The 25,183-nt window shown below is 35.6% G+C and overlaps 1 protein-coding gene across 4 annotated transcripts in view; it reads right to left on the bottom strand.

Annotated features, from left to right (window-relative positions):
- LOC145243622 (protein broad-minded-like) overlaps positions 1-25,183 on the bottom strand; it is a 403,332-nt gene that overhangs the window by 313,396 nt on the left and 64,753 nt on the right. For 3 of the 4 annotated variants that reach the window (XM_080106643.1, XM_080106644.1, XM_080106645.1), the window contains exons 4-5: positions 20,324-20,504; positions 14,302-14,376 (exon numbers count right to left, since the gene is read on the bottom strand). In XM_080106643.1, the coding sequence (XP_079962769.1) occupies positions 14,302-14,376; positions 20,324-20,504 (256 nt within the window). The remainder of the gene's footprint in view (positions 1-14,301; positions 14,377-20,323; positions 20,505-25,183) is intronic. The other variant, XM_080106646.1, reaches the window with a different exon arrangement.

Raw genomic sequence — 25,183 nt, forward strand, 5'->3', positions numbered from 1 at the left:
CTTTCTTTTTTCTTAAAAACACTTTTTTCCAATGACTAACAATCACTTCTGCGAGGCCTGACGAGGCTGTTGGATCGTAAACATGGTCCAACATCCGAAACATATGTAGCCAAACAGATAAAACGGTAATAAAAAAATAAAACGCACACACATACATACAATTTATATATATATATATAATAATATATATATATATATTATTATTATATGATTATTATATTTCATAAGCTGAAAAGCCATAGCAAACATCTACATGAGTATTTTAACCATAGTTCCTGATTTCAAAAGGCGAAAAATTAAAAGATACATCTGCCTTACTTTAATGCTAGGTTTATTTATGGTGTCTTTTACATTTTATAAAAACCCTTCACAATATTTGCTGATGAGGAAAACTTGTTTATTAAAAAACTATATGTAATAATTATTGTCTGTAACTTGATGTCTACCACAATAAAAACACTGTTTTCCGAAACGATCGTACAAATAATTGATTTTGTTTTTGTTCCTTCTCATGAAACGGATTTTTAATTTAATTATAATTCGATTTTTAAATTATCAATCACATTACTAAATATTATATATATATATATATATATATATATATATATATATATATATATATAAAAACACACATACTATGATTTCCCATAAAGCAGTCCAAAATTCAATAGTGTGGGAGCATCTAAGTTATACACTAAGCTCTATCATATTACACCCATATATACATATACATGTGTATGCTCTCACTATATATATCTCGTTCTTACTCGAAATATATATTTTAAAGTTACATTAATAGAATATTTTAATTCATTTTCGCCTCGAGTCTAAAATCTGAAATTATCTTTTCCAACTCTGAAGCAACCTTTGTTTTTGAATCAGATTTTTTTAATTTTCTTTTTTATTTTCCAAATTGATTTTCGATCAAACCTGAAAACATTGACTTTTCTTCCAGGCATTGTTCCATTTCTATTTTCCTGAACTTAATCAGATGTTGGAATTATTAAAGTTATTTTAAGCTAATTCGCATTAAGTCTCTTAATTGCACTAATAGCGGCAACTCATCATTCTGCTGTTGCAAGCGGCTCTGTTTAATTTTGTTGTTACTTAACAAAAATATTATGGTTTCATAACAGAATATAACAAAAATAAGAGTTGTTTCCCTTGCAACTAAAATTGTACTTACTTTTTTTTTTAAATATAAATTTAAAATATGTGCAAACAAACTCAAATAAGTGACGAACTGCAAGGAACTGGAATACTTTAGATACAAGACAAAGGCGATTATGCAAATTTGGGTACTGTTGGGAGTTCAAAATGGCAGAATAAAAATGGATTGAGGAAGTAAATCAGTAAGTTTTTATGCCCATGGATAAGCAGCTATTAATTCTTAAGTGGTTTCATGATGTAGTTTATACAGAATGACAGCAAAACCGATTTGGCTGATGAGTGGGTTGTTTGATAAAGTGAAACATGTTACTCTAATGTGAAACCAGTTTCCGTACTTCACTATATTATTTTATTATTATTATTTTACTGTATTATTTTATTATCATTATTATTATTATTTTACGATATAATAATTTTACTATATTATTATTATTATTATTTTATTATTATACTATATTATTATATTAATAGCAGCAGTTCAGCCCGACTTTGTTCGGACCCTATGTACTGTTTATAACTGGCCCTACGTGTGAATACACTTTATGTAAGATTTCAAATCTTTAGACCAAAAATTGTCTGAGTAATTTTGTAGAGACCGCAGAGGTAATTTTTAAAAAACTTTGACCCATCTTTTGACCCCTTAACATTCATTATTTTGGTCTCAAATCCAAATAAAAAGTTTTACCCATGTCCACATTACCTACATCTAAAATTTTAAATGTTTAGACCCAAAATTGGCGGAGAAATTTGGTAGAATTTGCAAAGGTCAACTTTTCAACTTTGACCTTTTGGCAGCCAAATTTTTTGCCCCAAAACTGATTAAAATACTTGCTGCATACCCATTATATAAAATTTTAAATGTTTAGACACAAAATTGGCTGAGTAGTTTTCTAGACACAGCAAAGGTAAAATCTTTTGAACTTTCACCCCTTGGCAGCTCAAATTTTCGATCCAAACCGACTAAAAAGCTTGCCTATCTCTAAATACCCTTTATGTAAAATTTGAAATGTTTAGACTAGAAATTGGCTGAGTAATTTGGTAGAGAGCGCAGAGGCCAAATTTTTAAAAAACTTTGACCCCTTAACATTTAGATTTTTGGGCTCAAATCAAATTAAAAAATTTGATCCATATCCAAGTAACCTATATCTAAAATTCAAAGTGTTTAGACCCAAAATTGGCAGAGAAATTTGATAGAGTTTTCAAAGGTCAAATCATTGAACGTTAACAACGAAATTTCTGGCCGAAAACCAATTAAAAAGATCTTCCCGAATTTCGATACCCCTTATGTCCAATTTCGAGTCTCTAGACTGAAAGTTGGCAGAGTTATTTTCACTTTTATAGATACATAGATTATTATTATTATTATTATTATTATTATTTTACTATATTATATTATTGAGGTAAAACTTTAGATAAATACTGGGGGCATAAAATATGCTTAAACATATTTTAATTCATGCAGATTTCCTCCTTATTACTACAGAGCCAATTCCATATTGAATATTATATATTATATATAAAAGTGAACATGTGTGTGTGTGTCTGTGTGCATTTCCCTACGCAATTACTCTGTCAATTTTTAATCTACAGACTCGAAATTTGATATACAGGGTCCTGAGATTTGGGAAAATCGATGTGATCGGTTTTTGGCCAGAAATTTGGCGATTAAGAGGTCAAAGTTCAACGATTTGACCTTTGAGAACTCTACCAAACTCCTCTGACAATCTTGGGTCTACGCACTTGAAATTTTAGATATAGGTTCCTTGGACATGGATCTAACTTAATAACTTGATTTGAGCCCAAAACAAATTTTAAGGGGTCATAATAAGGGTCAAATTTTTAAAAAATTGACAGCTTTTTTTTTTTTTTTTTTGCTCAACATACACCTCCAAATACCCGGGCAACGCCGGGCACCCATGCTAGTATATATATATATATATATATATATATATATATATATGATGAGAAAAATGGAAATAGTATTCTGACAAAATAGAGAAATGAAAAGGAACAAACTGACTTATGTATTCATCAATGTTTCGTCTTTATTTCGTCTTTATTTCAAGACTTCCTCTGGATGAAATTTCATCCAGAGGAAGTCTCTGTTCCTTTTTATTTCTCTCTCTCTCTCTCTATATATATATATATATAGAGAGAGAGAGAGTAGCGTCCAAAACTAAGGAACAAAATTTTAAAACCTAATATTTGTTAGAAATAACAACTGTTAAAAGCTGAAATTTTGACAACTTTATCATCCATAATAACATACTAAAATTGAATCATTTGCAAAGGATAGAAAAAGAATTATAACATTTATTTATTTTCAAAATAGGAACGTCCAAAAGTAATTTTATCAAAAACCCTTTTTTTCTATTCATTTAAATATAGAACGGATGATGAAGCGAGGTATTTCCATGATTTCTCCATTGCCTATGACCTAACTCAGATTGTTCATGAACACATTTATGTGCCTGACAATGACGATCAGTATGTAAGCATCCTAGACCTTTTTCTCACAACTTGTCTAGAGCTATGCTCATTCTCCATTCTGTCTCACTGGGATCTTCTGACCACTTGATTGTCTCAGTTAAAATAAAAACAAAATGCAATAAGTCCTCAGATCTACCTATCCATCGTACAGTATATCGATATTCTATGGCTGATTGGGATAGCTTCCCTACATTCATATGCACAGAAATCACTATTTCTACTGCTTTCAGTGAAAGAGATGTACTGAGTTTAGTCTGCCTTTAAAAGAGTAATAAAGAATGCAAGAGAGTTGTATTGTCTAGTCCAAAGTAGCTGAGCAACAGCTTGGTTCTCATGAGTTTTGACGAGTAACAAACAGAGTCCTGAACCGAAGCGTGTTCTCTATCCCTACCATAATCGATGGACCTGAGGTAATCTCATCAGCATTAAACAAAGCCAAATTCTTTGCCAAAAACTTTGCAGCAAATTCTACCCTATGCGATCAAGGTCATCTAACCTTCCTTTATTTCTTCCTGTGTCTGAAAACACATTATGCAACATACAAGTAACCACGTGATGTTGCCAAGCTAATCAAAAATATAGCAACTGGCCTCAATGACATTCTAATTATAGTGATGAAAAAGAACCAGAACTAGTCCCCATACTTACAAAGCTGTTTAAGCGTTGTCTTGAGGAGAAGTGCTTTCCAACACCCTGAAAAACCTCATCAGTCTGCCCTGTATTTAAAAATTCAGGCGATTGGTCATCTCCTTCTCAGTACAGACCAATCAGTCTCCTTGCATTGCGACTCAGTCATGAGTAAGTTACTGGAATCTGTGTTAAACAGAGAAGTGGTCATTCACCTAAACAGAAACAACCTATTTAGTGACATGCAATATGGTTTCCATTCTGCTACAGCTGATGTGCTGACAGCAATATCTCACAGGATTAGTGAATCTCTCGATACAGACCCTGTTTCTTGGCATATCAAAGACCTACTACATAAGATCTCCAGCTACAGAATAGCTGGAAATGTCTTCTCAATTATTAAATCATTCCCCTCTGATAATTTTTATAAGAGTAGTGGCTGATGGATAAAAATCAGAGGCTCACAGTATTAATGCTGGCATCCCTCAGGGTTCCATCCTGGGCCCAACTCTCTTCTTGATCTTCATCAACGATCTCCCAAATCACATTCTTAGATCATTTGTAAACATTTATGTAGACGATACTGCCATCTATGGCAACACTTTAAAGACTGGCAATGACTAAAATCTTCCTGATTCTCTTCAAAGGCTGGAAATGGTCAAGATCTCTCTGATTCTCCCTTCTCTGGTGTGGGACACGTGATGAAATGGGGAAAAAGGTGGCTGGTTAATTTTAATGCATCTAAAACCAAGCTTCTCTCTTTCCATCATCAATGCTCTGACTCACATCTGGCCCGAATTGAAATGAGAGATTCTTGTCTTGAGGATGCTCCATGTTTAGACAAACTTCTTGGTCTTACCTTCACTCCTGATCTGAAATGGAACACATACATCAAATCCGTTGCCAAGATCGCTAGAAAAATTTTTGAATCATTCTACCACTCCAGTAGATATCTCACTACCGATGCAATTCTCTATCTGTATAAGAACCAAGTACGTCCTAGGATGGACTATTGTTGCCACTTCTGAACAAGAGCTTCTCAGAGCATCCTATTTTGCCTTGACAGAGTTCAAAACTGACTTCGTAATCTAGTAGGCGATATCCTTTCCTCTTCCCTGCAACCTTTCCCACAGAAGAGATGTTGCGAGCCTGTCTCTGCTTTATTGTTATTTTCATGGCAAGTGTTTGACTGAGCTCAAATCTATGCCCCCCCTCCCCCCAGCCAATCTTTCACAAAAACACTTGTCTAACCAAAACCACTATCAATAAATTCCTCCACTCTGTATCGGTGCCTAAACCTAAATGTAGATTTCATCAACAAAGCTTTTATCCTAGAACTGCTCCTCTGTGGAACTCTGTTCTGGCGGTCTGCTTTTCAGCTGACTACAATATTGTCATCTTCAAATCCAATGTAAACAAGTCCTTGTAAATAATCTGATTATAGCAATTTTCACCATAAACGATTACTACACTACAGTCCTAATGACCACAATACACACATTAACCCTTATCTTCGAGTAGCCCCTAGACCTTGATATGTGATAACCCCTTTGTAAAAGTGATTCTTCCAGTAATAAGTGAGCAAATAAATATTAAAGCAAAATAATAATAGAATAACAAAGACTTTCGCTGGCGAGGACTACTATTGAGCGTAACCAGTTACACAGTCCTTTTGAAATTTTCATCTCTATTTTTCTCGTTATGTACTGAATATTTGCTACTGAAACCTATATGAAATATGTTCCTTATTAAATTTTAAAGATTTTCTATTCTGAAAGAAGTTTTAAAAATTTATTTTAAAGTTTTTGTTAAAAAAAATGTCAGATTTTCTCATTATTCAGACATGTATTACAAAGAGGGAGTTTCAAAAAATGAGTTGTGGTGTGAGGAGAAACACAAACTGAAATAGAGAGGAGAGTTTTAAAATATAATCTTAAAAAGATAAGATACAAGTTAGAAAAGCATTTCATCTAAGGCATGAAAATTGTTAAACAAAATGTTTTTACTATAGGCTTTAAAAATAAAGGTACAAGATTCAAATTGAAATTTATTTATCTTCAAAGTGCACTTTTATAAATTTTACAAAGTAAGGTATAAAAATTTAATTTAAATTGAATCAAAAAATTACCTTGGATTTATTTTATGTAATGTACATTTTGTTGCAATTTAAAAACATTATCTTTCATCTAGCAATTAATGATATAGATATAAAATTCTCAATGATTTTTTTTTTAAAAGTGCAACAAATTTTTGCGAGACATACAAACATACATATATTTAAACAGGCAGGTGAGATTTATATTATACATAACTTCATCTAAAGGTATAATGTGTACGGCATCGTGTTCCACAACTGGGCAGTTCTAAGAAAAGGAACTTTACTCATGGAAGTTTCGTTTGATTTGAGAGAGAGAAAGAGAGACAGAGAGGGGGGGAATTATTGATAATGTTTGTAGCTCGACAGTTTTTACATTTTTGCTGGACACACAGACAGACAAGTTTCTTTATATGAAAAAATGGCAAAACCATTCCTGTGCACTCTCTGCCAACATTGATTTGGTTCCTAATGTATTTGAGAATTTGGCAACGCCAGCAGCAGAACTATTTGCAGACAAGTATGCGACCATTCTGGCTTTATGTCATTTTATTTCTGGAGAAATTTGAGAACTCGCGATGGCAACCTGTTTCTGCTTCTCTAACAATATATATATATATATATATATATATATTTTCTGCACTGCTTGACCCAGACTCCTGATTTTTTTAACAACTAGTCAAGCCTAAAACAATAAAGATAAAGATACTCATAAATAATTATGCCGTACATATTAAGAAGTTAGGGAAAAGTAAAAGAGAGACAGACAGCGAAAGGAGAGGGGGCGGAGAGCAAAAAGAGGGAAAGAAGGAGCAAAAGGGAGAAGAAAGAAAGAGAGAGAGAGAGCAAAGGGGGAAGAGAGGGAGAGAAAAGGGGAAGAGAGGGAGAGCAAAGGAGGAAGAGAGGGAGAAAAAAGGGGGAAGAGAGGCAGAGAGAGCAAAGGGAGAGAGAGAGAGAGAAAGCAAATGGAGTGAGACAGAGAGCAAAAGTGAGCAAAGGGGGGAAATGAAGATGAAAAGAAAGCAAAGGGAGAGCTAAGAAGGCCAGAGAGAGTAAAGGGGGAGAGCGAAGAGAGGGAGCGAGAGAAAAAGAGGAGAGAGAGCAAAGGAGGTGAAAGCTGGGACAAGGGGTGAGAGAGTACAACGAGTGAGAATGCAAACAAATGGAAGAGAGAGAGAGAGAAAACAAAGGGGATAGAGAGAAAAGCAGAGAGAGAGAGAGAGAGAGAACAAAGGGGGGGAGAACAAAGGGAGGAGGGAGATAACAAAATGGGGGAGAGAACAAAAGAGGAGAGGGAGAACAAAGGAGGGGAGGGAAAACAAGGGGGGGAGAACAAAGGGGGGGAGAACAAAGGGGGGAGAACAAAGGGGTGAGGGAGGGGACAAAGGGGGAGGGAAGAGAGAACAGGTGGGGGGAGAGAACAAGGGGGAGGGGAGAGAGAACAAGGAGGAGGGGAGAAAACAACGGGGGGAGGGGGGAGAGAACAATGGGGGGAGAGAGAACAACGGAGAGAAAGAGAAGAGAAAGGGAAGAGAGCAGACAGGCAAAAGGAACAGAGAAGCAAAGAGTGAAAGAGAGCAGAGAGAGGGGGGTGGTGGAAAAGAGAACATGTTGGGAAGTGAAGGTGATTATTTAGCGAACTAGGGTGGTGGTAAAAAAGCGAAACAGTGAAACAGAGATTTTAGAACTGAAGTTTGAAATGTTTGGTTGAAAAAACCGAAAAAAAAAACCTGAAAAAAACTTTCTCGCATGTATAAGCAGGTTGTAATGTTAGCATTTGTGACTCATTCACGTGTCGGCATTCGTTTCTACAATTCTATTTTAGAATCAGTTACTCACATGAGAGACCATGTGAAGGTTGCCAACATCATTGCAAGTGCTCGTCTGAACTTCAATATATGGTCCCCCTCTTGCCAAACTTTTACAAAACACACTCGTCTTACTACAACAACAATCAACAATTTCCCCAACATCCTATCTGTGCCTAAATCTAAATGCAAATTCCATGAACAAAGCTTCTTTTTTAAAACTGCCTGTGAAACTGTTCTGCTGACCTGCTTCCCAGATGACTACAATATGGTCGTCTTCAAGCCCAATGTAAACAAGTTCTTGTTGAGCTGCTGCCCTAAAAAATCCATTTCTATCTGATTTCTACCACTAACTATTAATATGCTGTTGTCTCAGTGACTATTGTACAGTCATTAATCTTGAGTGGCTTTCGGGCCTTGATATAAGTGATGACTCCCATATATAAAAATATCTTTTGAAAGTGGTTCAGTAGCTACCACAGAATCCAGGCTGGTAATCATTGCAGTTTAACCCGGATAGAAGAGACTTCATCTCCAGTCCCTACAGCTATCTTATATCTGGGTTATAATGTACATTAACACAGGTTCTTAAATCTGTTTTTCTTATATTTGTGTCTCTTATATCCGGGTGTATTATCACTTCCTTACTTTACAAAACCTAAAGGTTTTTTTTGCTCTGAAAGGGACAGTCATATGAAACAGTGCATAGGTTGTTTGCTCTGAAAGGGACAGTTATATGAAACAGTGCTTAGGTTGTTTGCTCTGAAAGGGACAGTTATATGAAACAGTGCTTAGGTTGTTTGCTCTGAAAGGGACAGTTATATGAAACAGTGCATAGGTTGTTTGCTCTGAAAGGGACAGTTATATGAAACAGTGCTTAGGTTGTTTGCTCTGAAAGGGACAGTCATATGAAACAGTGCTTAGGTTGTTTGCTCTGAAAGGGACAGTTATATGAAACAGTGAATAGGTTGTTTGCTCTGAAAGGGACAGTTTTATGAAATAGTGCTTAGGTTGTTTGCTCTGAAAGGGACAGTCATATGACAGTGCAGAGGTTGTTTGCTCTGAAAGGGACAGTTATATGAAACAGTGCTTAGGTTGTTTGCTCTGAAAGGGACAGTTATATGAAACAGTGCTTAGGTTGTTTGCTCTGAAAGGGACAGTTATATGAAGCAGTGCTTAGTGCTATTGTATGAAAAGGGATCCCAAATTTTAGACTTCCGAAAATGTAGGACACATGGTATCAGCTGATCTGTGTCCCATCAAATGAAATAACCTCTTTTTGATGATTTTGGTTTATTTGCTTTAACTTAACAGAAAACACAATTCAATTAGAATGTTTACAAAAAAGTAATTTTAATGTAACGAATCCCGGACAACACAGGATTTGTACAACTAGTTCAATATATGAAGTAAATAGCTGTTGCTATCTCGCATTGTCTGGGATTCCATTTTAGTTTTTAATCTTTATATTATTGCACATTTTAAAACTTATATGGAAAAAAAAATTCTTCCAATGCATCAAGGGTAGTCTTCAGTGATGCACTGCCCTCATTGCCGACTTCAGTATTTTGCATATCAGCTCAAACAGCAATCCCAATCTGATTCCGGACATGGCAGGTCGCCTCTTTAAAAAACTTTCAGATATGTGTCGACATTACCAAAAAATCCTATTCTGACAATTTTCGGCCTTTCTTTTTAACGACACGTTAGCAGGAGGCAATGAGAACCGTTCCCAATGTTCTCGCTCCTATATAACATTATTCCTCACTATTTCATCTTTCCATGTTTTTTTATTTTATTGTTCTTGTTTTCTCTTCGCCTTTTTTTGCTACCTAACAAATTTTTTGAAACAATATTAAGATGAATAGTTATCCCTATATATTAAACTAGCAAGGGTACCCGGCGTTGCCCGGATGTATGTAGATGCTGAAGCAAGGAACCCCGGGGAGGAGGGATTAAAAAAAAAGTGGTATTAGCGGGGGCAGGGATCAAAACAACAGTAGGACGTTTGGGTGGCGAAAGGTGTTTAAAAAAAAAAAAAAAGTGGTAGTAGGCAGGCAGGCTCGAACCCATAACGCAAGGAGGAAAACAAAAAAAAAAACCTAACATCTTAGCTGATGTCTCCATCGTGCAATCAGAAGTTGAGAGCATTGAAATTAAGGATAGTTAATCCAACAGAGATGATGAATTGCAAAAATGTCAACGAGAAAAGCGACTCCTCCTTGTAAAAAACGGCCGAGTTGAAGATGAAGAAAGAATGAATGTTTTTGGTCAATTTTACGATATTTGTCGTCTGAAGGATTGAGCTTCAAAATGATACCGATCTTGTGAGGATCCGTCGCATGTGTTGAAAGTTTTCGCGAGACATACAAGCACACATACATTTTGCCATTTGTATATTAGACTAGTGGGGGTACCTGGCATTGTCCGGGTGTTTAGAGGTGTGTGCGCTTTTGGGTAAATAAAAACAAAAGAATAAGCAAAAACTTCCTAAAAAATCGTTGCCCGGGTGTTTCTGTCGGGGGGGGGAGGGAGTTTCAAAAAAAGTTTTGGTAGGTAAGTAGGAAGGACCGAACCCGAAGCCTTGAGGCGAAGTTGGAAAAAAAAGTGTGAAAAAAAAACGTGCGACGTTAACCGCTTGGCCAGCAAGAAATAGTAACAAAAACATGTTTGAATTTATTTAAGTATTAAGAATTGACAAGTGCCCGCACTTAATGACTTAATGAGGTCACATATTAGTAGTGGAGTTAACTTCCACTGCGGGGCAGTTTGTTATTTACTGCAGAGCAGGTTTTTTGTTTTTATTGTTTCCCCAACATGTTGTTGGGGAAACCAGCTCCCCATAAAAAGGGGATTGTCCAAATTGAATAGCAATTGTTCGATATAAGGAGAAACTCTGCATTGATCAAAGCTGATTGCTTTTGGATGTTCCCGGCGATCGCACCGGGAACAATGCCACAAGCTTCGAATCAGTTTCGCTTTTATACGAAAAAGCCGAATCCACATGCGGCGATCCAAAATTGTGGAATATTTAGCTTTTCAAACTCGGGCAAATTAAATAGACAGGCGACCTCTGTTGTTAACTCGTAGATATTACAATTTAGAGGTGATATAAAAAGTTTTAAGAAAGAGCGAACCAACCGAGAAGGCTGACGGAGAAAGCCTTTTGCGGACATACATAAAAACGCACAAACAAACACACATTTTGCTTTTATATATATATATAGATTATTTAATTAAATCTATCTAAACTGTTTTAAGATATAAAATTTATTTGATTATACATGCGAGTTATTACCCCTTTCAGAATTTTTGGAATGATTATTTAAAAATGTTCCATATTAACAATTGTCTAAGCTAGACTAAGTAATTTTTTAAAGTAGTTTATAACAAAGTATGTTATTATGTTGCCAATAATATGGTACTTTGCAGAATTAGGTTTTGTTTAACGCCCATTTTATATGCTGGCATGGATTAGACAGCTTTTAGAAATTGACTTTGTAGTAGTAATGTCAGAAATAGCCTTATCACAAAGAGACAAAGGGTGTGTTCTTCCTGCCACCTGCACATGGAAAGAAGAAAAACGAAAAAAAACAAAAAAAAACACACACATAAAAAGTGTACTTGGTTTTATACAAGACAGCGGGGTACCTGGCGTTGCCCGGGTGTTTGTAGGTGTGCGTGGTGTTAATCGAGCCGGAAGCCTGAGGCGAAGTTTGAAAATAGAATCGGCCAGCCAGAATGAGTTAGTGAAAGATGTTTGAATTTATTTAAGAACGAAATTGACAGGTGCGTGCTCGGAAGTCATCAAGCATTACAACAATGACAACGACGTAAGTTTGTTTGTTATAAGCGAAGTAACAAAAAAAGAAAACAACGTTAACACTTAAACGGGGGGAAAAAAAAATCTAACGTAAGGCAAATGAACGATGAAAACAGAAAAACGAACACGTGGAAAATGGCTTAAATAACGCTGTTTCGATATCAAAATTTAAAAAATCTGTGGGTACCCGGGTGTTTTTGGGTGTTGCTAAGAATAAGCAAAGTAAAAAAAAAAAGCAGAAAAACGAACGTTACGTGAAAAATGGCTTAAATAACACTGGTTCAATATTTAAATTTAAAAAATCGAAAAAAAAAAAACATTTAGATAACGAACCAACTGAGCTAACACGACGTACATGAAATTTGTTCGGTTTTTCAACTATTTAAAGTAAATCAGGTCACGACGTCATCTGACGCATGCGTAGAATCGGTCATTGTCACGAGAGGACTGTTTTTGTTGACACCCCCACCCCTGTCAAAAACTGTCGATTTCGGGGTGAAAAAGTTAACGTTTTTGGCCAATTTTTTGATATTTTTCGAGCAAAGGATAGAGTTTCGATGTGATACCGAGTTTGTGAATTTTCGTCGCGTCTGTCGAAAGTTTTTAGCAAACATCCAAACATACACACATACATTTTCGCTTTTATATATATAAAAGATGTGACGAATGTGATGAGGAGGGCTATGACAACAGCATATTCTTTTCATTGTTTTGACTCTCAAGTATATATCTGACACAGTTAATCAACCTATATAAAAGCATATAAGATATCAACGGATACACGCTCGAGGGTCAAAATAATGAAAAGAATATGCTGTTGTCCTAGCCCTAGTGATAAGCCCATGTGACTGAGCAAGATCCAAGGCGGATAAAAGTATCCGGCTTGGAAGAAAAGAAAGCAGTTCTTCGTTACATCTTGCATGGGTGGAAGCATTACGATTAGTCGCAACCTTGTATAACAGACTTCTAAACTAATGTATCTCTGGCCAGATCTTTATTTATCCCTCTTTCTCTTGAATCCATCTTCTCATGTTTGCCTTGGCTTTTCTCTGCCAACTGACCTTGCTATCTCAACTATCCTACATGTACTAAACAAAGAACCCGATTCTTACAATGTAATTAAGCAGACATTTTTTCAGTTTCGCCTGATGAATGATTTTGAACTTGTAATAGCAATGTATTAGGTGAATAAGAGGGAAAAAAACAAAAACAAAAACAAAAAAATCTAATCATACCTTTTGTTGCGGGCATGCATGCATTGGCTGGCCTTCAGAAAGTGATCTCTAAACCAAGCCACCTCTGATCATGTCTTTATTCATTTTTGCATATCAGGTCAAACAGCAATCCCGATCTGATTCCAGACATGTCAGGTCGCCTCCTTGAAAGCTTTCATGTACGTGCCGACGTTGCCAAAAAATCCTATTCTGACAATCTTCAGCCTTTCTTTTTAACGACACGTTAGCAGGAGGCAACAAGAACTGTTCCCAATGTCCTCGCTCACATATGAATCTATCTTCTCATGTTTGCTTTGGCTTTTCTCTACCAGCTGACTGCTACCTCAACTGTCCTACATCTACTAAACAAAGAACTCCATTCCTACAATGTGACCAAGCCAACAATTTTTCAGCAATCTACAAGGTGAGATTCTTTGAAAAGTAAGTAAAAAAACAAAACCCAAACAAAATTTAAACATCACTTTAACATACCTTTTGCATGCGGGCATGCATTGGCCGGCCTCCAGAAAGCGATCTCCAAACCAACCCATTTCCGACCAAATCTTTATTTATCCCTTTTTTCTCTCTATCTTTATCACTTCTTCACATGTTTATCTTGGTCTTCCGCTATGAACTTAACTTACTACCTCAACTGTTCTACATACCCAACCATCCATTCTTACAACATGACCAAACCAACAAAGTCTCCTGTTCTGCACATCTCTTTATACTCTTCATATTTAACTTTACCCTAATGTCACCAGCCCGTCTGTAAGACTTACATCACACAGCCATTGTGTCATTTGCATATTATTTCTAGTCATGCTACACATATCCTCAACCCTACTTGGCCATGTTTTATTACCATACGTAGTCACACTGCAGACACATGCCTGGTAGATTCTTCTCTTGATCAACAGTGGCAATGCTTTGCTTGTTAGTAATGACAGAAGTCCCCTGAACTTATTCGATCCGCCGATAACATTTGCTATAGAAGCAGCAGCAGCTCTTCCCTGTGTTCCCCCAACACCATCATCAAAATTGGACACACGAAAAGGAAAAATCTTTACTTACAGTGTAGTCCCTTCCTTTAGCCAAACTGCTGCACAAGTCAAGTAGTTTTTCATGGCATATAAACACAAGACTCCCCTGCAAAAAAAAAAAAATAAATAAAAAATAAATAATAATGTTCGCCATCAAGCGCTTCAATATATTTATAAACTATCAGGTGACCCTGACGTTGCCCGGGATTGAATGATGATGAACGAATGTTTCACACTCCCATATTTTTATTGTCAACGGAATCAGTGAAATACTCTATTTTTCTATCAAATCGAATGATTGCCTGCTATAGTTGGGGACCCATCGTGGTGCACCTGGAGGAAGCTTCACATACCTCTAGCAGTGATTTAGTCCACATTACACTGTAGAGAATCTAGTCCACATTGCACTGTAGAGAATCTAGTGCTGATTTTCTAAAACTATTTTTATATATAAAAGTTTAAAATGCAAAAGTCAAATATCATACTTTCATTTCGAATGCGCCCCTGCTATATCAAAGAACCTACTGCTGATTTTATATGCTTAGTCTTACTGCTTGTGCGATGATAATGGCTTGAATTAAGTTTAAAATGCAAAAGTCAAGTATCATGGTGCAACTGTGCTTTAAACAGAAACATTCATTTCGAGCGTGCCCCTTTTATACCAAAGAACCTACTGTTGATTTTATATGTCAAACCTTCCAGCTTGTGTGGTAATAAAACTTCTCAAATACACTGGCGATGTCACTTTGCATACATCCACATGATGTTACAATGATTCTTGTTTTCAAATGAGTTCACTGAATTTATTTGAAAACGAGAACTTAGAATGATATCGACACAATCTGTGCATTTGTTTATTAAAAAGTTTTGTAAATAAAAAAACAAAAACACACCCTACATAAAAAAAAAATATTTAATACATCTCTTTACTTTTCTTAAAATAAATTTTTCCACTAAAAATCGATCTTATGACGATCTCTGTTATCATAACATGTGCATTGAAAGCCAACCGGTGCAAAACAATTTTAGGAGAGTGTGTGTGGTTTCTGACTTTTTTGACCAGACACACGGTGATAGATTATCTCAGACACACGGGGATAATCCATCTCCGTGTGTCTGGTTAAAAAGTCAGAAACCACACACGATACATTTACAAACCTTACATTAAGAACTTAAACCCCATCATGATTTTGCTATCAAACCAGACTGTTTGAAGAGAACGGCTTTGTAATCTAAAATGCAGCAAACATTGATGTTATTGAGTTTTCTTTTCCCTTTGTAAAACTCAATCATGTCTTGCAAAACCAAAAGTCAACAAGAAAATAAATAAAACATAAATAAATAAATATTTGAAGATATAAAGAACTTGAAGGATAAAAACTTTATTCGGATATTGACATTAAATTACCAAAAAAAAAAAAAAAAAAGGTTGATATATTGTAAAACAAAACAACCAAACCAATCATCATGTCTAAATATTTAACGATATAAAGAGCTTGAAGCATAAAACAGATTCAGCATTAAATAACCAAAAATGAGTTGACATGCCATAAAACCAAGCCAAACATCATTTGAATATATAAAAAACATAAAAACTTGTATAAAAATTACTGTATTCCGCATTGAGCCAAGCATGCATGGGTGAAAAATTTACTTTTATCATGACTAATGTTTGTGCAAACTTTAAAAAAAAATTCAAGGAGCGGTTATTGAGAAAAATGTGAACATGAACGGATGATTGGGGCAATTTACCCCTATAATGGCCTCAAGGGGAACAACCAGAGTTATCCCGAAAAATCCGTTCTGCAAACAAACGAATAGCTGAACAGGAGTGAATTACTAGGTCCAACCCTCCTTTGTAAAAAGTTAATATGCTGTAAAACAAAGCAAACAATCTCACTTAATTTGTGCGGAATAAACTTGACTGAAAAATCAGGATTAAATGTGGCTCACCTCTGTTAATTCTTGCAGGAAAGATAAGTATTTTCAAACGACAACAAGCGAAATTACCCCCCCCCTCCCCAACCAAAAGCAAAAGACTAGCTTGAAAATTAATGAAAATGGAAAGAGACACACAAAAAAAGACATTAAAAATTATGGATCCATTAAACTCGACAGACCAGAAACGTCACTACAATTAACTGTTAACAGCCTGAGGTTCAAGATGGAGAATTCAGAAAGATGTTGGAAAAAAAGAAGTTGGAAGTAAGCCAAGAAAAATATAGATTTTCCAGTTTACAACAAAAGCTGTGGGGGGGGGGAGGACGATGTCTGTTGTTTTTAGTGAAAGTAAGATAAAAAAAAAACAAACAAAAAGAAATGTTTCTCATTTTCAGCGAAAAGTAAATAAGTTTTAGAGATGATGGCTTTTTGTCAGCTTTATTTTACGGTTTCTTGTAGAATAAAATTGAAGTGAAGTGTTTGCAATTAAAACTGAAGAAAAACCAATATTTTTTATTCGAATCTGCTCCCCAGCTTGAAACCTAAGGTATTCGTTGAAGGGAACTTTTATTAGTCCTCGCGCGAAAGAGCAGGACAGAAAATGTTTTAAATAATAATAACAGAAAAACAATAATAAAGACTTTCACTGGCGAGGACTACTATTGACCGTAGCCAGTTATACAGTCCTTTTGAAATTTTCATCTCTAGTTTTCTCGTTATGTACTGAATATTTGTTAATGAAACCTATATGAAATATGTTCCTTATTAAATTTTAAAGATTTTCTATTCTGAAAGAAGTTTTAAAAAAAATTTAATCTAAAAAAGTTATTTTAAAGTTTTTGTTAAAAAGTTTCAGATTTTCTCATTATTCAGACCTGTATTACAAAGAGGGAGTTGCAAAAAAAAAAAAGTTGCGGTGTGAGGAGAAATACAAACTGAAACAGAGAGAATATTCAGACCTGTAATAATACAAAGAGGGGGTTGCAAAAATGAGTTGTGGTGTGAGGAGACATACAAACTGAAATAGAGAGGAGAGTTTTAAAATATAATCTTAAAAAGATAAGATACAAGTTAGAAAAGCATTTCATCCAAGGCATGAAAATTGTTAAACAAAATGTTTTTACTATAGGCTTTAAAAATAAAGGTACAAGATTAAAATTGAAATTTATTTATCTTCAAAGTGCACTTTTATAAATTTTACAAAGTAAGGTATAAAAATTTAATTTAAATTGAATCAAAAAATTACCTTGGATTTATTTTATGTAATGTACATTTTGTTGCAATTTAAAAACATTATCTTTCATCTAGCAATTAATGATATAGATATAAAATTTTCAATGATTTTTTTTTAAAAAAGTGCAACAAATTTTTGCCAGACATACAAACATACATATATTTAAACAGGCAGGTAAGATTTATATTATACATAACTTCATCTAAAGGTATAATGTCTACGGCATCGTGTTCCACAACTGGGCAGTTCTAAGAAAAGGAACTTTACTCATGGAAGTTTCGTTTGATTTGAGATAGAGAGAGAGAAAGAGAGAGGGGGGAGGGAATTATTGATAATGTTTGTAGCTCGACAGTTTTTACATTTTTGCTGGACACATAAACAGACAAGTTTTCTTTATATGAAAAGATGGCAAAACCATTCCTGTGCACCAGTGCAACAGAATGTACATTACATAAAATAAATCCAAGGTAATTTTTTGATTCAATTTAAATTAAATTTTTACCTTTATTTTTAAAGCCTATAGTAAAAACATTTTGTTTAAAAATTTTCATGCCTTGGATGAAATGCTTTTCTAACTTATATATATATATATATATATATATATATATAATTATTTATATACAGGGTGAGCCAAAAGTAGATGGACAGTAAAAACCATAAATGCAACATACTTATAATAAAGATTTGCAACAATATAATTGATACATAAACCTGCTGTCCACCTACTTTTGACTCACCAAAGTATATACATTACCATCCATTTCCTCTAGCTTATTCGAAAAAGCATTAGAACATTAGAACTAGCTATAAAGAAAACAAACCTAACTCAATTAGAAATATGGATATCTTAAACAGTCCCAATTATTGGGCTTGAAACCGACGGTACCAATGACTTGTCTCATCTAACAACTTTCTGCACACAAAATACAATACCTTGACTAAGCAACTATCAGCGAAAGCATAGCTTCACTATAACAATTATTTTGCTAAAATATTTCCTCTGATGAAAAACGCATTCTTTGAAACTCTATGGATTAAGGAACTCTTAATGTTGCTTGTTGAGTTTCTGTCAGATAAAAAATTCATAGATTCATGGAATTTATAATTTAAGTCTTTAACTTTGTTCTTATACTAGCAGTTCAGCTCGGCTTTGCCCGGGCCCTATGTACTGTTCATAACTTTATGTGCATATATATTTATATATTAAAAAGTTTGATTCATGTCCAGGTAACCTACATCTAAATGTTCAAGTGTTTAGACCCAAAATTGGCAGAGGAGTTTGGTAGAGTCTGCAAACGTCAACTCATTCAATTTTAATCTTTTAGCAGCCAAATTTCTGCCCAAAAACTGATTAAAAAGCTTGCTACATGTCTGAATACCCTTTATGTAAAATTTCAAATGTTTAGACTCCAAATTGGCTGAATAGTTTACAAGAGGCCGCAAAGGTTAAATCTTTTGAACTTTGACCTCCTTAGCAGCCAAATTCTCAGCCAAAAACCGATTAAACAACTTGCCCTATGTCTGAATACCCTTTATGTAAAATTTCAAATGTTTAGCTCAAACATTTGGTAGAGACAGCAGAGGTAAAAATTTTTTTTAACTTTGACCCCTTAACATTTATTGTTTTGGACTCAAATCAAGTTTAAAAGTTTGGTCCATGTTTAAGCACCCTACATCTAACATTTCAAATATTTAGACCAAATATTGGCAGAAGAGTTTGGTAGAGTTCTCAAAGGTCAAATCGTTGAACTTTGACCTCTTAACAGCCAAATTTCTGGCCGAAAACGGATTACAAAGATTTTCCCAAATCTCCATACCCTACCATAAGCTGTAAATGACAAAGTTCTGTCTGATTCTCTCTCCTCTGATCTCGAGCGCGTGGTTCAGTGGGGGAAGAGGTGGCTGGTTACCTTTAATGCATCCAAAGCCAAACTCCTATCCTTACATCATCAACGCTCTGATCCCCAGCTGGCATCAATTGTGATGGATGGCTCTCGTCTGGGTGAGGCCCCGTGTTTTGACAAGCTTCTGGGTTTGACCTTTACTCCTGATCTGAAATGGAACACGTACATCAAGTCTATTGCCAAGGTCGCTGGAAAGATGGTGGGATCCTTCTACCGCTCCAAAAGATATCTCACTACTGATGCAATTCTCTATCTATATAAAAGCCAAGTACGTCCAAGGATGGAATATTGTTGCCATATCTGGGCAGGAGCTGCTAAAAACAGCCTATCCTGCCTTGACAGAGTACAAAATAGACTTCGTGGCTTAGTGGGGGATGCCCTTTTCTCTACCCTGCAACCTCTCTCCCACAGAAGAGACGTTGCGAGCCTGTCCTTGTTTTATCGTTATTTCCATGGCAGATGCTCGTCTGAACTCCAGTCTCTGGTCCCCCCTCGCCAATCTTTCACAAAAAACACCCGTCTAGCTGAATCCACTGTGAAAAATTTCCCCCACTCTATATCTGTGCCTAAATCAAAACGCGGATTCCATGAACAAAGCTTCTTTCTGAGAACTGCACACCTGTGGAACTCTGTTCCATCTGCCTGCTTCCCTCCGGACTACAACTTGGATGTCTTCAAGTCTAATGTTAACAAATTCCTAATGAACCGCCCCCTTAAGTAAACACTTCATCAAATCTCCTCACTAACGTAATGTACTTGCAATAACCCTTATCCCTGAGTGACTTCCGGGCCTTGATAAGTGGTGATCACTGTGTAAAAAAAAAAAAAAAATATCAAACTTCGAGTCTGTAGACTGAAAATTGACAGAGTTATTGCATAGGGAAATGCAGACAGACAGACAGACACTTTCAGTTTTATAGATATATATGTATATATCCACATACGAAAGATAATATCGAAACATATTAAATTACCTGATTAAATGAGGTGGCATAAGAGCCATCTTCATCACTAAAATCATCGGGTTTGTTGGAGGAGAGAAAACAGTCGGGATTCGTCTGTTTACTCACGACAAACTCAGCATTGAAATTCTTCTGTAATTGGTCAAGGACTTCAGTGAGGTTTGTTTTCAGTCGTCGGTTGAACTCTGTGTGCCTGTAATACAATGAGTGCGGAAACCAACTTGATTACATGAGCATTTGCGATAATCAAAGATTTTTTTTCTTTTTTTTTTACATAGGCGTCACCACTTATCAATGCCGATAGGCCACTCAAGGATAAGGGTTAAAGAGTGTAGAGTAGTCAAAAGGACAATATAGTAATCGATAGTAATGGAAGTTCGGTAAATTTGTTAACTTAAGTGGAACGGCTCATTAGAAACTTGTTCACGTTGGACTTGAAGACAACAATATTATAGACAGCTGGAAAGCAGGAAAATGGAAGACAATTCCACAGGCGTGCACTTCTAAGAAAGAAGCTTTGATCATGGAATCTATGTTTAGGTTTAGGTACAGATAAAGAGTGGGGAAAATTATTGATAATGTTTTCAGCTAGTCTAGTGTTTCTTGTGAAAGTTTGGCGAGGGGGGACCATAGATTGAAGCTCAGTCGAACACTTTCCATGAAAATAACGACAAAGCAGAGACAAACTCGCAACATCTCTTCTGTAAGATAGAGGTTGCAGCGAAGAGAAAAGGACATCTCCCACCAGGCCACGAAGTCTATTTTGAACCCTATCAAGGCAGGACAAGTCTTTTCTAGCAGCTCCTGCCCATATGTGGCAACAGTATTCCATCCTTGGATGTATCTGGCTTTTATATAGATAGAGAATTGCATCAGCAGTGAGATATCTACTGGATCGATAGAAGGATCCAACAATTTTTCCAGCGGCCTTGGCAACAGATTTGATGTACATATTCCATTTAAGATCAGGAGTAAAGGTCAAGCACAGAAGCCTGTCAAAACTTGAGGCCTCCCCAAGACGAGAGCCATTCATTTTAATTGATGCCAGATGGGGATCAGAACGTTGATGATGTAAAGATAGCTTGGTTTTAGATGCATTAAAAGTAACCAGCCACTCCTTTCCCCATTGTACAACGTGATCAAGATCAGAGGAGAGAGAATCAGAGAGAACTTGGTCGTTTTTTAAAAATAACCATTTTATAGCCAAATATTTATAGATTTCAAAAGAATCAAAATCGGTAATAGTATGGGAATCGGGAAAAATACTGGAATCGTCGCAGAGCTAGTAATTGGTCAAGAGCTTCATTGAGGTTCGTTTTCAGTCATCGGTTGAACTCTGTATGCTTGTAATAGAATTATTTCAGGAATCGATTTGATTATATGTGAAGTATAATAACATGTCTTTATGGGGTTCTTCTCGACAATCAGTAACAATTTAGTGAAAAATAACACTGTAAAGCTATCAAATATTTTATATTCTAGTTAGGGTCATTGTTTTATCACTATTCAATGAAAATAAATCAATGGATACAACGTGCGAAATTGTTAATAACTGACCCTAACCCCTCTGTTAATAACTAACTTAAATTGGATTGTGATGATCCTCTTCAGTTAAGCAATAGTTTGGAGATCATTTTGATGGACATTATCTTTGGGATTTTTCAAGATTGATGAGACCAAATTCGTGGCACTCACAAGACTTCTGGATCCTTGTTAAAAATGTCAGGTCTTTGTCAGCTTGAAGAATCAGTAACAAATTATTGTTCTCAAATCCAAATGAATCACCACAAGTAACGAAAAGCAAGGATTGGATCATAAATAGGATGAAGAAAGAGAAAGCCAAGTCTATGCTTATATTCTTGAAGCTCACAGACAACATGGGACAGAGCTAGTGATTATCTAGTATATAAAGTAAAGGCAATCTTTTCTTTGTTTTTTTTTCATTATTAATATATTACTTACTTTTATTTTTAAATTATTGATTAGCAGGCTGCCTGGCATTGCCCGGTTGTAAAATACGTTTAAATATGATATTTTTATTAATGCACATTTTGTATTTATTATTATACTAGCCGGGGTGCCTGGTGTTGCCCGGGTGTTTGGAGGTGTGTGTTGAGCAAAAAAAAAAAGAAAAAAGTGGTAGTAGGCAGACAGGCTCGAACCCATGTCACGAACGTGAAAAAGAAAGTGAAAGAAGATAAATATGACGTCTTAGTCGATGTCTCCATGATGCGACCGGAAGTCAAAAACGTTTAAATTAACCGAAGTCAATCCAACGGTGACGATGACTTGCTAAAATGTCGGCGAAAAAAAATCGACCACTCCTTGTACAAAATAGGCTGAGTTTAGGGTGAAGAAATTAATGTTTTTGTCAAAAGTTTTGTGAGGCATACAAATATACATACATACAAACAGACATGTGAGATTTATATTACAGACTAGCGGGGGTACCCGGCGTTGGCCGGGTGTTTGGAGGTGTGTGGGTGTTAAAAAAAAGTTTTAGTAGGAAGATAGGATTGAACCCCGAAGCCTTGACGCAGAGGTGAAACAAAAGCCAACCACTTAACCACCTCGGCCACCAGTGAGAGAAATCGGTTAGCATGTTAAGTTAAGGGTTATAAAGTGAGTTAAAGAGGTTTGATTGACAGGTAGCTGCTTAATGAGGTCATCGCAGGAGCGTTACGTTTATGTGGCAGTATTTTATTTACTGCGGGGCAGCTTTTTGGGGTTTGTTTACTTTGTTTCAATGCGGGGCAGTTTTCGCTTCCCCCAAGATGATGGCGCGTGTGTGGTGGGTGGGGGGACCAGCTCCCCATTTAAAGGGGATTGTCCAAATTGAATAGCAATTGTTTGATATAAGGAGAAACTTCACATTGATCAAAAGCTGGTTGCTTTCTGAACATTCCGACGCGAAAGCCGAGAACATGCAACATTTCAATTTAGTTTCACTTTATTTATATTAAAAAGTCGATTTTTATAAAAGTCGATGTAAATAAATCTAGACGCGACGCGCGTTCGCAAATCTTCGATATTATGATTTAGATGGTATATAAAAAGTTTTAAGACATAGTAAGCCCCTCGAGAATCGCGGCGAAAAAAGCCTTTGCGAGATATACATAAAATGATCACGCATATTTTGCTTTTTATATATATAGACTAGTGGGGGTACCCGGCATTGCCCGGGTGTTTGGAGGTGTGTGTGCTCTTAAATAAAAAAGAAATCGGTGGGGGGGGGGGGATAGGATCGAACCTGAAGACCTGAGTTTGAAAATGAAATGTGAAAAAAACATGAACCATTCGGCCAGCCAGAATGAGTTACTGAAAGATGTTTGAATTTATTTAAGTAAGAACCAAATTGACAGGTGCCTGCACAGAAGTCGTAGAGCCGTATGACGACGATGACGTCGTAAGCAATAGCTATTCAGCAAATGAGGTCAATGACTAGGTTTATTTGTTATAAATGAAGTAAACAAAGAAAACAAAAACTAACGTTAAAACTTAAGCAGGGGGAGGGTGGGGGTAATCAAAACATCGAAAAAAAACATTAAAAAAAAAAACTAGCGTAAGGCAAACGAACGATGTTAAATGTAAAAATCGAAAAAACAAAAAAGAAAACAGAAAAACGAATGTTAAAAAAAAACATGTGAAAAATGGCTTAAATAAGCCTCTTTCAATATTAAAATTTAAAAAATCAGTGGTACCCGAGTGTTTTTGGGTGTGTGGTCGGGGGTGGATAAGCGAAGTAAAAAAAAAACCCCAGAAAAACGAACGTTACGTGAAAAATGGCTTAAATAACACTGGTTCAATATATAAATCTAAAAAATCAAAAAAAAAAAAAAGAAGACATCTCACACTACGACTCAAACCCAAAACGTTTAGATATTGACCCAACGCGCTAACCAACTGAGCTAACACGACGTACATGAAATTTAGTCAGTTGTTCAACTATTTAAACTAAATCAGGTCATGACGTCACCTGACGCATGCGTAGAACCGGTCGTCGTCACAAGAGGACCGTTTTTATTGATCCCCTTCCCCTGTCGAAAATTGTCGATTTTGGAGTGAAAAAATTAACGTTTTTGGCCAATTTTTCGGGCGAAGGATGGGGCTTCAATATGATACCAAGTTTGTAAATTTTTGTTCTGTGTGTCGAAAGTTTTTAGCGAACACACAAACACACATACATACATACATTTTTGCTTTTATATATATATAGATTATACTGGACACAATATATAGTAATGATTTAAAAAGTTTTTAAAAAAAGTCTCCTGCGCCACCACTGAGAATTGAAACCAAAACATTTAGCTTACGATTTACTCTTTCCTTTGACGTTAATGCCTGAACCATCATACTTTTGCATTTTAAATTTTATTTCAAGTCATTAAGTAAAAATAATTTCAGAAAATCAACAATAAGTTCTCTCCAATGCAATGTAGAATACAATATATTGTGGACTAAGTCAGTGCAGGGAGGCATGTGAAGCTTCCTTCCGGTGCACCACAGTCGGTTCCTGACTAGAGCAGCCAATTAATTTGATTGATGAATGGGCGATTTCGATGACAATAAAAGTATTGGAAATATGGAACATTCACTGAACTTCATTCAATCCCGAGCAATGTCGGGTCTCCCTGTTGGTATTCTATATATTCTCAGTCATGTTACTTTTTTTTAAAGTACTTTTTTTTCCAAATCTTTTTCTGACAATTGGTTTAATATAATATAAAAAAAAAACAAAAGAAAACAAAAAACAAAAAAACAAAAAACTAGTATATATATTATTTAATTGGAATTCATTATTGAGATGAGTATTATTTATTAATTTTATTTATTGCGGACTATTATTCTCATCTTAGTTGTTTCACGACGTTT

This window comes from Euprymna scolopes, chromosome 22 (assembly GCF_053919585.1).
Source record: "Euprymna scolopes isolate OS-2025 chromosome 22, ASM5391958v1, whole genome shotgun sequence".
Taxonomy (NCBI): Eukaryota; Metazoa; Mollusca; class Cephalopoda; order Sepiida; family Sepiolidae; genus Euprymna; species Euprymna scolopes.